Below are 13,012 nucleotides of genomic sequence, written 5' to 3'. Positions count from 1 at the left end.
TTACGAATATCATGACGAAAGTGAATATGCAAATGAAAAATGAACTTCATGGCAAGCTGATGTTAATGTTCATTCCACTGGTGTTCATTGATAGTGTTGTTCCATATTTAACGACTCTCGCTTGAGCAGTAGATTATCAATACAAATACAGGCTGAAATTCGACGTATTTTTCGTGAACGTGAATATTTTCGGCACTGCCTCCGAGAGTTACAGTTGGCCAGAAGCAGCATGCTGACATGTACTCACTCCTTCCTGAGCCGTGGTTGATCTTGGGAGACATCAACTCACACGGAATCACCCGGGGGGAACAGTACGACGACAACCGTTCATTGTTTATATACGACCTTTGTAACAGATTAAATATGACAGTTTTGAATACTGGGGAAATCACACGTGTACCTAATCCTCCTACTAAACTAAGCGCCCTTGAGCTCTCGCTTTGCTTGAATTCACTTTCGTTATGGCGGGTTTACACTAGGGAGATCTATAGCTATAGATGGATTTATTCACCTGAAAATAGGTGTAAACGGGTGAGAATAAATATGATACACTTATTCGAGGTATATATAACTTGAATAAATTCTGCATCACTGGTGAGAAATCACTAAAGTTGTATGCAGTTCTACTTCAGGTGAATAAATTCACCTAAGATATGAATATATTCATTATAGAAGTTCACGCTAGTGTAAACGGTTGATGCGATTTCTATAAATCTCATCATATTTCTTCACATGAATATATCACTAGTCTAAACCCACCCTTAGATTGCAAGTGGAATGTAATTCAGGATCCCAATGGTAGTGATCACTTGCCAATCACAATTTCTATCACCAATGGGTTGAATTATTCTGAATCACTAAACACGGCATATGACCTGACAAGACAGGAAAGGAAAGAATATGCGGACGCCATTGCTCTAGCAATCAATTCTAGAAACGGTTTACCTTCATTGGAGGAATATAACTTCCTTTCTCGTTTGATATATGACAGCGCAGTTCGCGCTAAAACGAACCTCATACCAGGTCCCACTATTCATTTATGTAGAAAAATCGAATGCATTTGAAGCTTTTCGGAAACGGAGAACTAATAATTTTATTTAATGTATTTAGCCTTTGAGAATTAGTTAAAAAAGACGGGTGGGTAATGTCGGGGACATAACCGGAGTGACGTAGGACTATACAAAGGGGACAGCTTTTGTTAAATGTATATTTTAAATATATTGTTTTATTTTCTTCTCCTACGTGAATACCTACCTATCTACCTTAAAAATGGATTAGTTTACTGTTTACTCTTCATGAATATGTTGATGGTTCTGAAAAGAACCTTTGGTGTTGTGTTTTTGTTATCACTCGATATTCCCATCTTGTTCGGTTAAACCTTCCTGTTTAGCTATTGCGTTTGCCACTCGCCACAGCTTTCACAGTTGGAAAATTTCTTCCCATCCAGCTTGTGACATGTTGTTCAGTAAATTACATTTGATGCGATGTGCCGGAGAAACACTTTGCCACTCACTGAAACTAATTGTTGCCTTGATGAGCGCCGAACCGAAGCTGCTCTGTTCTTGATGCGACTCGAGCACTCCGACGGCCGAAACTCTATAATCGCTGTTAGGTATACTGGTGCTCCGGCACCAATCCGTTCGGCCTAGTTACCCTTGCCGAGCAATCAGTGAATGCGACCAACAGGGAACTGGAGACTTGCACGGTTCGAGTGAGACTTTGCCTTTCCCTTAACTTGTCCTCCTTTGTTACGTCCACGATGCCGATGCCGTACAACCACACGGGTTTACGGTTTGAAAGAAAATAAGATATTTTTTTGGGGTCCGCGTGTTTTATACTCTAGCGGTACACACTCACAGGATAGAGACAAATCGGCAGACTCAGCCAGAGGGGCGAGTCCAACGAGACGAACGAATGAGCGTTAAAAGGGAGCGATGGCAAAAAAATACATTCATTACGATTTGTTCGCTCGTTGGATTCACATGCAGGCTAAAAAGGGTCCTTTTCAGGATCACAAAATTATCTTCAATCTAAAGAGTTTATTGTTTTGTTATCACTCGATATCCCCATCTTGTTCGGCTAAACCTTGCTGTTTAGCGATTGCATTTGCCACTCGCCACAGCTTTCACAGTTGGAAAATTTCTTCCCATCCAGCTTATGACATATTTTACAGTAAATTACATTCAATGGCACGTCGCATTACCACCACTCAGTATCGGATTGGAGGTAATTTTAACCTGTAATTGAACATTTGCGATGACAGTGGTACAGTGTCGACCTTCAATGTGGGGTCATAATTTGGACCCCGAATTTTACAAAAATGTCCAACTAAATATGTCGCATTACTGGTCCGACCAATTAGCTAAATGTCGAGATAAGTGTAAATTACTGTACTTTCAATCTAGAAGCAATTTAAGAATTGGTGAAAATCAATAAGCTCAGAACAACTGCCAAATTCACATACTCATCATATCCTGGCAAACAAATTATGAAAAAATCAATTTGTGTTTTATTATTATTTTGGATATTGTTTTAGAAAGCATTGAACTGTATTTCCTAAACTCTTTTTTGGAAGGTTTAATGGCCCTGAAAAGCGCCTTGTTTTATGGAATGGTTCAAATTTAGAAAACTTAGTACTCGTGGTTTTGAAAAAAACCATTTCGAACGCCCTCGATGCCGCCTTGTTCTGGATTTGCCACCAAAGCAGTGTGTATAAAGAACAAACTTTTTTCTTCTGCTACCTGATGCCGTTTTGCGATTGCGTTTGCCACTCGCCACTCGCTGCAACTGCCTGTTGTCTTGATGTCCACCGAACCGAATGTGTTCTGTTCCGAATGCGGGTTTTCTTATCGTCGCGAGCAGCTTTACCAGCTAACTCGATCACTTCGGCGGCCGAAACTAGCCGGATTTTGCCTTTCCCTTCACTTTTCCTCCTTTACCATGTCCAGACATGGCTGCTTGGGTTGGTTTGTTGATGTGTTGTGATGCGAACCGATGTGGTGTACGGTTTGAATGAGAATGATCGTTACGGCAGCGGAGCGGGGATTTTTAAGCTGACTGGCTGGCTCGAGAATTACGCATGTGTGAGACTGCGACCAATGTTTCGTTCATTTTTTTCTTTTTCCTTTCCAATCGTGGTTCATTCTATTTCGCTGCTGCTCTGGTTGCCCGTTTTGGTCGGTTCGATTTGAGGAGCACAAAATGGACCAATCAAAAATGGGCACATAGTGCATTTTGACAATGCTTGATATTTCACAATTATTTAATTATTTATCTCAAGAAAAATGAAATGTTATTCGTTATGATAGATGTGTAGATATTTTTCCTATCAATTGATGCAAAAACCTTTGCGATCTATTGAGAAATGCTCGAGTTATAAGCGTTCCAAATCTTGCATTTTTTTCTACTTGTTCAGTGCCTAGATTTCCATTTCACCCCCTATATCTTCCGTAGTCCTACGTCAAAATTTTATCAAAGAGAAAAATACCTGCTTATTTGCGAAATGTCGTGGGAGGTTTGACACGAGAAACGCCAATGAAAAAATTATGAAAAGTGGCTCGAAACATTAGAAATCGAATTTCAAAAAGTTACCCCAGAAAAAATGTTCACCACAACGAAAAAATACCCTTTTGAAAAAAACCCCAATTTTCGGTGATTTTTCGGTTTTCAAAAAACTCAAATTTTAACGTCTGTGACACTAATAAATGAAGTTCAAATGAGATAATATTTTGCATTGGGTATATTATCGTTAAAATCAACATTCCGCAGCAAGTTCCGGATGAAAAATCGAGATAACTATTTTTATGGGCACCCAAAACCATACGCTTTGTCTCGTATTCCGAAAAAAAGTTCCAGTGTCGATTTTTGACAAATTTTTTTTCGAGATGACACTAGATCTCGGCGTTGCATGCAATTTTAAGACATTTGGCATCAAATTTTTTTCTCGAAAACCCCGATTTTCTTTAATCTACCTTGGGTGATGTTTCGATTTTCAAAAAACTCAAACTTTGACCGCATTGCGCCACTCTTCCTAAAGTTCGATTGAGCTGAAATTTTGCATATGGTGTTTTTTCGAGATGGTGAACATTTTGTATAGGGTAACTTTTTGAAATTTTAGGGTCGAATTTTTCCCATACATTCATTGGCATCCTAACCTACACACTAGAATATAAATTGGAACACTGTTTGTTTACAATGACACAAAGCAGCGAAATCATCACCTGATCTTATAGAAGTTGGACAGAGTGTATATGCATTATCAAACTTAAAAATTTCGAAAATTATCTATGACTTCGGTCAAATCGTGTGTTGAAACCATTGTAAATATATAAAATCTAACTTTCTTACCATTTACTGACGACATTTAATGGTTAAAACGAATTTAAATAAAAATGAATATAAATAATCACGACCGAATATCGCTTTTAAGCGCGTAGAAATACAAGCATCATCACTTTTGTGGTACTGAGATCTAATCTGCCATTCTACGCATAGTTGTCCCATGTTCCAAAATAAGCAGCTTAGAAAAATGCAATCAATGTTTTCTATCATGTTTGTCTACCAGAAGCTTTAAGCTTTTTAATTTCAATCTAGCATTACACAGGGTTTTTTTTATAAGCAGTAAACTATTGTCTAATGAAATGTGAAAAGTTTCCCTCACTCAAATCATTCAAGCTTGATTACGGGTTTAAAAATTCATAGTGGTAAATTTATGCCTAGAATATCAACATGGGACGATTGAACTTGATGTTGTTTCCTTGAATACTAGGAACAACAATAAGTTTTCAATATTGGACAATTCAGCTTGATGTTGTTTGAAGATGAAATTAAAATATCAGCTCAATCGGACTTCATTTACTAGTGTCGCACAGCCGTTAAAGTTTGAGTTTTTTGAACACCGAAAAATCACCCAAGTGGGGAGTAAAGAAATCGGGGTTTTCGGAAAAAAAATTGATGCCAAATGTCTTCAAATTGCATGACACGTCGAGATCTACTGCCATCTCGAAAATTTTTGTTGGTCATTCTGAGACTTGATCGTTTTTTTGGCTGAACCCCAATTTCTTTTACTCCCCCCTTGGGTAATTTTTCGATGTTAAAAATCTCAAACTTTGACGGCTGTGCGACACTAGTAAATGATGTCCGATTGAGTTGATATTTTGCATGAGGTAGTTTTTCGTGGGAATCAACATTTTCAATCAAGTCCCGTTTGAAAATTCCAGATGCACATTTTCATTGGCACTCTACTGTACACGTACAACGCTTGTATAGTTGTATGTCTGTCCATAGTATTATCTTAACGGGGTTCAGAGCAGGTCATTTTTATTTTTTTTATTTTTATTTTTTATTTTCAGCGAACTATCGAAACTTTGTCCGTTGAAAATTGATCCCCTGTCGGTGGACAATCCACACACGAAAGTTTTCCTCCTTATGCAAGCTCACATGTCTCGTGTACCACTTCCAAACTCAGATTATGGAACTGACACCAAGTCTGTGCTGGATCAATCCATCCGAATCATACAGGTAAGACGCTGCAGTCCAACAAACCGTGATTTTTTTTCCGAAAATATATTATGTTTCCGTCGTAGGCTATGATTGACATTACGGCAGAACGAGGGTGGTTAGCCAGTACTCTCAGGATACAGCAGCTGATGCAGTGCATCGTTCAAGCGCGTTGGATTGATGATCCTGTTGTGTTAACGCTGCCGCATGTCGAACCACACAACGCACATATTTTTAATCACATCAAAACGGAGTAAGTGATTTTTCACATACAATATTTTTCCATAACAAAGATTCCAATGTTCAACCAACCATTCATAGCCATCCATTCCTAACTCTGCCGGTGCTAAAAGAAACATGCCACCGGAAGTATGAAAATTTGGCTGGTCCACTGAGACAGGAATTTGAGGAACCGGAAATTGAACAAATTTATAAAGTAATATGTGCTCTGCCTTCAATCAACGTGCAGCTCGCGGTTCGTGGTCCGTTCCGTGACGTTGCGAGCGTGGATCGTCCTGTGACGCAACCACAGTCGCGCGACACTTGGTTGGAAGTGTACGCTAAACAGGAGTACGTGTTGAATGTGCAAATCATTAGGTTGGGTAGTTTTGAATCGCTCAAAGTGCACTGCCCTAAATTTCCCAAGGGTAAAGATGAAGGTTGGTTTCTTACGCTTGGACATCAGGCTGAGGCTGAGCTTATTGCGATGAAGCGCTGTGTGTATCGGAGTAACAGGAGCGCGCATCAGTTGAGTTTTTGTGCACCTAGCAGACTGGGTATGACGATATCTATAGTATGGCGTCATGTCAACAATTTTCATTAAATTTTGTTTCTTCCGAACAGGTCGGTGCATCTACACAGTTTATCTTATGTCGGATGGGTACATTGGGATGGATCAGCAGTATGATATCAATCTGGATGTTGTACCGCCGCCTCCGCAAGTGCTGGGAATGTTAGCCGGTGTAGACGATGAGGCGCATACGCCACACTTCAAAGACGAAATGTAATCTGGTTCTTTCACTGTGACCTATAAGTGATTGAATTTGAAGAGCTGAGATGTTTGATGCAGCCGTGATCGAAAAAGTACATAATGTGATTCGTTAACATATAGTCGATGTTTCTAAGTTCTTAGAACGGATTTTTATCTTTTGTAAATAAATACAATTTATTTATTGTACCAAATAAGGTTCGCATCTACACGAGAACGAAAAGAATTGCCATAATCGGAACGAATCAAATTAAATTGGAATGTGTGAAGAAAACTACAAGAGTGAAGACGCACATAATGGTTTTGTGGTGGAAAATAGGACTTTAGTTTCGAAAAAAGGAAGCAAGAGAAACAGACCACTGGAAAGATTTCCGTTATTGGAAATGTAAAATGAGCTTCTGCATTTTGCTTTGTAAGAACTGTAGTATTCAATCAGGCTCAAATCAAAATTGGTGATCTTATTCTGCAAGTGGAAAACTCGATGAACGAATGAAAATATGAAATCATTGAGTACTGAATTGTCGACCACCTGCCCAGAGGAAGGAGGAAAATTGATGAGGGCATCGTCAATTGGTAAAATTATCGAGAAAACAATCCATGGTGCAGTTAAATGGATGAGACGAGTTCGATAAACGTACAGAAAAAAAAGATCAGAAAAACTGAGCGAAAGCAGTGTATTGAGTTAAACACTCAGATATAAACATAACAAAAATAATAGCAAACAGTTGTGGAAAATTTTAAAAAGAAGTCGGCTGGTATTGATGACGTCAATGCAAAAGTTGTTCAAGATTGCTTTCATGTCATTGGACCTTCTCTGCTGGACCTGATAAATGATTCATTAAGAACAGGGCACGTGCCCAAAGTTTGGAAGGAATCGTTAGTGGTTCCAATACAGAAAATTGCTGGAACGATTAAATCCGAAGAGTTTCGTCCTATCAATATGTTGCACACAATAGAGAAACTGCTAGAATTAGTCGTTAAAGGCCAGCTGGTGAATTACTTGAATAATAACTCTATGCTGGCACCAGAACAATCGGGATACCGGGAATCACATTCCTGTGAAACTGCTTTGAATTTGGTGTTAGCGAAATGGAAGGAATATATCGAGAACAAAGAAGCGGTCATAGCAGTGGTTTTGGATCTGAAGCGCGCCTTTGAAACTATATCCAGGCCCTTGTTGTTACAGACTCTACGGCGCTTTGGTTTAGAGGGTTCGGCATTCAAATGGTTCGAAAGTTATTTGAGTAATCGAATACATAGGACTGTTTTTGCTGAGTCTGTTTCTGGGGCCTATTTTATTCATAATGTACATAAATGACATGGAACGAGTCTTACGCTTTTGTGATATAAATCTATTTGTTGACGATACAATTCTGTTCTTAGCAGCTAAAGAAACAGAATCCGCAGCATTGCACTTAAATAGAGATTTGCATTCTCTTAGTATTTGGTTGAACTATAAGCAGTTAAAATTAAATGTTGGAAGTACATGGTATTTTCTTCGAGATAGTATAACACCGAGTGTTTTGTGAATATAAATGGTGAGACACTTGATCGCGTTAGAGAGATAAAGTATCTTGGTGTTACTATAGATGACAAACTGCTTTTTAAGTCTCACATAGATAATGTCATCAAAAAAATTGCAAGAAAATACGGTATCATATGCCGTTTGAGGAATGAGTTGACTATTTCGAGTAAGATTCAATTATATAAATCCATAATATCGCCACGCATAGACTTCTGTTCATCCAATCTTTTCCTTGCTAACGAAACACAAATGTTGAGGTTACAACGTTTACAAAATAAAGTAATGCGTTTGATCTTGCGTTGTAATAGATACACTTCCTCAGCTCTCATGCTAAACACGCTTCAATGGCTATCTGTGAAGCAAAGAATTGTATATTTGACCATGGTGTTCGTTTTCAAAATAATAAATGGATTGCTGCCTCGATATTTGCGTGATCGAACTGAAAGAGGAAGTGATATTCATCGATATAATACCAGAAACGCTGACGAAGTACGAACACCAAACTTCTTAAGTAGAGTATCACAGAACTCCCTATTTTTTAAAGGTGTTACTTATTTCAATTCGATGCCTAGACACATTAAAAGAGCAACCACATTAGCAGATTTTAAACGGCAGTGTATTTCACATGTCAAAAATATAATTTAAATGTTAAGATTATAAGTGACGAAGTTGTTTTTAACGAATTGTATACGAAGTGTATACGTATATAAAAGGAGTAACTGCCATCTTCGTCTCAATGATAATGAAGGATTATTTTGTATATGTTTATAGAAATTAAAAGAAAATAGGAAGTAGTCTACATAAGTTTGAGCACGCGCGCGTTAGTGCAGCCATGAGAAATCTGAATTGTGATAGCGGTTAGAACATAGCAGAGTTTGTTTTTATTGTGGCACTGGATATGTAAGTCTTGATAAAAAGGAACACAGCTATGATTGAGGTTTGGTCGAAGATCGAGAGAGCAAATGTTGTCGAGTAAAGAAGGCCCACGAGCGATTTCTGGAGGATCAAGCAGACAACCGTCAGAATGAATGGATAGGCTACAACCTGAAATTCATTCAACGGGTCAAATTATTGATTAAACTGGAGATTAGAACAGTTAGTCTGACAAATTTGGCAGTCAGGTTACAGTGAACTCAGAAGATGCTATGGGATAGCTTGACGGGACAGCAAGCGTTTCTTCTTGTGACTTGGCTAAACTTTTTACAAGCATGTCCAAAGAAACTTCTGAATAGACGAAGCTTAGTGAAATATCAGTATCACAAAGAGGTGATTTCATATCTGTAGGTTGAATCAGTTCGTTTTTCTTTGTTTTGTAAAACTGGTTATGTATTAATTTATTATTAATTAGATAATCGACCAACTCAAACCTATGTAGGGGAATGAGACGGGACCTTCATTACTATTATTGTTATTAGATACCGACAACACTTTGAGTGGTTCTAAAGATACTTGAAACCACACTCTGAGGACAAATCATTTCGCAAGATATGCCAGGTGCCTACTCGTTTGCTGACATCACCTCGAGTAAGACGCCAGCGGTTCTCAATGAAGCGCGTGCTAATAGAATCTTTAAGAGCAGAATTATTCAGTACCTAAAGTTACCCCAAAGTTGCTGGACACAAGTCAATAGGGCAAGTCTTTTCAATGTTCGAACCACAAGTTCTGATCGAATGGATCGAATTTTATGGACCGGTGACGAATACAACATCATCATGCAAGTATTGGTTTCAAGATTCCAGAAAAAGAAGTTGTGTGGCGTGGCGAATCCGGATTTACGTAAGTCGACATTGTTCAATATAATTCCGTTAAAAAAACATTCCGTTTTAGTTGTATTACTTCTCTTAAAAAGAACATTTTTCCTCAATTTTTGAAAATTAATGACTATAATTAATCTTTCGACGTAATAGAATAGGCACGTCAATAAAATATAGGATATATAGAATAATTATAAAATCAAAACCATAAAAACATAATGTGTACACTACTCTTTTTATTAATTTATTATTTTATTTCAAAAATTCTTACCTCAATGGCCAATCGCCTCCCAAGCGTCTGGCAACATGCCGAATAGAATATTCAGTCTTCCCATGTCAAACCGATATAATGGTTCTCGATTCTAGCGAAAAGTGGTAGATTTATTCATTATCGCAAAATATTAGACCCATATTTTTTATTTTCTCAGTAGGGTGCCCATTTTCATTTAAGGGTGGTTCGAAAAATCATTTTTCCCCTTTTTCCCAAAAAGGTTTTTTTTTCAAAAATTCATTACTTTTGAACCACTGGACCAATTCAGATGATCTCTCCCTCTGCTCATACCTCTCCCGTATGCTCCCTCAGAGCATATGACGGTAATTAGTGCTCGTGACGGAACTTATTGCTTATGACGGAAATTAGTGCCGCACCCTATCACGATTCTAACGTGGATTTTAGGTGACCTGTTTTTTACGCGAATTTTGCAATTAACGCTGATTTTCGAATTGACGCTTTTTTTACGCGGATTTTCCAATTAATGCGGTTTTTACGAGGTACCTATTCCCCGCCTAAAAAAACTATGGGTGGGTTATACCTAAGATATAACCGCAAGGTTCACGTAGTACTACCGTTGGCTTAGTAATCATTTGAATGTATTGATTAAATTATTGATTATATCAGTGATTGAATGAAACAATTTTCGAATTCAATTACGAACAAATCCCAATTTATATCAATTCATACATTGTGATGGATAACGTTCTTCGTTGCAAGTCTGTCACATTGCATGATGCCTCGTTTTTTTTTTTATTAATTCGTTTATTTTTACAGGCTCAGTTACTTAAGTTTAAAGGAGCCGAATTCTTAAATATATTTTTAAAACTATATATATATATATATATAAACAGATTTCTTACATCTATGGTTAGTAAGGTGGAAAACCGATTACTCGCGGTGTACTCGAGTTTAGAAGGGTGACATATTTTTAGGAGAAGGATGGGATATAAGGAAATTGTAACAATGTTGATGAACACTCAATTCTTAAATCTATTCGTATATCTATAGTTTATTTACATTTCAACTTATTCTACTATTTATAGCAAGGGGACGAATTACCCGCAAAGGAAGGAAAGGAGGGTATAAGGATGTAGGGACAATCACACACGAAGATCTATAGCTTTAAGGAAAACATATATATGGGACATGTAATCAAGGTCTAACCGAGCCAACACATCTCTCACCGGCACATTGGGCTGTCTTCCTCGGGCCCGAAGGGAGTTTTCTAAATTCGATCTGGCGACCAGATACACCTCGCACGACCAAACAATGTGCTCGATGTCGTGATAACCTTGGCCACAAACGCAGAGATTGCTGCTGGCAAGATTGAAACGAAAGAGTAGTGCATCTAACGAACAGTGATTGGACATGAGTCGGGAGAAGGTGCGAATAAAGTCCCGACTCAAGTCTAGACTTTTGAACCACGGTTTGAGGCTAACCTTAGGGATAATCGAGTGAAACCACCGGCCCAATTCATCTTCATTCCACTTGCGTTGCCAGTTAGCGATGGTATTTTTGCGAACTAAAGAATAAAATTCATTGAAGGCGATTTGACGCTGATAAATATCGCCTTCAATTGCACCTACCTTTGCCAATGAGTCAGCCCTCTCATTACCCGGAATTGAGCAATGTGAAGGGACCCAGACAAAGGTAATGACATAACAGCGTCTGGATAAAGCACTCAAAATTTCTCGTATTCTCTCAAGGAAGTACGGCGAGTGCTTTTCCGGCCTCACTGAACGGATAGCTTCGACAGAGCTAAGACTATCCGTTACAATGTAATAGTGTTCAACAGGTCGTGAGGCGACGCTGTCCAGCGCCCAGTATATCGCTGCCAATTCAGCAATATATACCGAGCAAGGATTCTGAAGACTGTGTGAGGTGCTAAAAAATACGTTGAACACTCCAAATCCTGTGGACTCATTCATAGAGGACCCATCAGTAAAGTATATATTATCACAATTGATACGCCCATACTTTGCATTGAAGATTGTAGGAACGAACCCCAATCTAAGATAATCTGGATTTTCATGGATTTTCTCCTTCATGAACAGATCGAAATGTACAGAGGAATTGATGTAGTCAGGAAAACAAACACGGTTGGGAATATACGAAGAAGGAACAACCTGCATATAGGTGAATTCATGATATGAACTCATGAATCTAGAATGAAAATTTAGCTCGATCAATTGCTCAAAATTTCCGATCACCAATGGATTCATAACCTTACACCGGATGAGGAACCGAAGAAATAATAAATTGAAGCGATCTTTTAGTGGGAGTACGCCTGCCAAAACCTCGAGACTCATGGTATGCGTTGAGGGCATACATCCCAACGCAATACGGAGACAAAGATACTGAATTCGCTCGAGTTTAATGAGGTGTGTTTTGGCAGCTGATTGAAAACAGAAACTGCCATACTCCATCACTGAGAGAATAGTTGTTCGATACAACATAATAAGATCTTCGGGATGGGCTCCCCACCAGGTGCCGGTAATTGTACGGAGAAAGTTTATTCTTTGTTGACATTTTTTACTCAGATACCTAATATGGGCCCCCCAAGTACATTTGGAGTCGAACCAGACCCCAAGATACTTGAATGACATAGCATGAGTGATCGGTTTACCCAAAAGTTGAAGCTTTGGTTTTGGTGGTCTATGCTTCCTAGAAAAAACCACCATCTCTGTTTTCTCCGTGGAGAATTCGATCCCTAGCCCAATGGCCCAGGTTGAAAAATTGTTCAAAGTATCTTGTAAGGGTCCTTGCAGGTCGGATTCGTTTGATCCTACGACAGACACCACTCCATCATCTGCAAGTTGTCTTAGGCTGCAATTTTGTGTAAGGCAATTGTCGATGTCGCTTACATAGAAGTTGTACAAAAGGGGGCTTAAACATGAGCCCTGGGGGAGGCCCATGTAAGAGACCCGACTTACTGCCGAATCTCCGTGAGAAAAGTTCAAATGTTTCTCACA

The 13,012-nt window shown here is 38.7% G+C and overlaps 1 protein-coding gene across 1 annotated transcript in view; it reads left to right on the top strand.

Annotated features, from left to right (window-relative positions):
- LOC129778390 (activating signal cointegrator 1 complex subunit 3) overlaps positions 1–6,658 on the top strand; it is a 45,111-nt gene extending 38,453 nt beyond the window's left edge. Inside the window, exons 6-9 of the mRNA XM_055785267.1 lie at positions 5,352–5,520; positions 5,586–5,752; positions 5,821–6,275; positions 6,343–6,658. Coding sequence (XP_055641242.1) covers positions 5,352–5,520; positions 5,586–5,752; positions 5,821–6,275; positions 6,343–6,506 — 955 coding nt within the window. The 3' untranslated portion in view covers positions 6,507–6,658. The remainder of the gene's footprint in view (positions 1–5,351; positions 5,521–5,585; positions 5,753–5,820; positions 6,276–6,342) is intronic.
- Positions 6,659–13,012: the final 6,354 nt, after the last annotated feature.

Source organism: Toxorhynchites rutilus, chromosome 3 (genome assembly GCF_029784135.1).
Source record: "Toxorhynchites rutilus septentrionalis strain SRP chromosome 3, ASM2978413v1, whole genome shotgun sequence".
NCBI lineage: Eukaryota > Metazoa > Arthropoda > Insecta > Diptera > Culicidae > Toxorhynchites > Toxorhynchites rutilus.
Note: the sequence above shows the minus strand (reverse complement) of the source record. Positions and strands in the feature narration are given on the sequence as shown.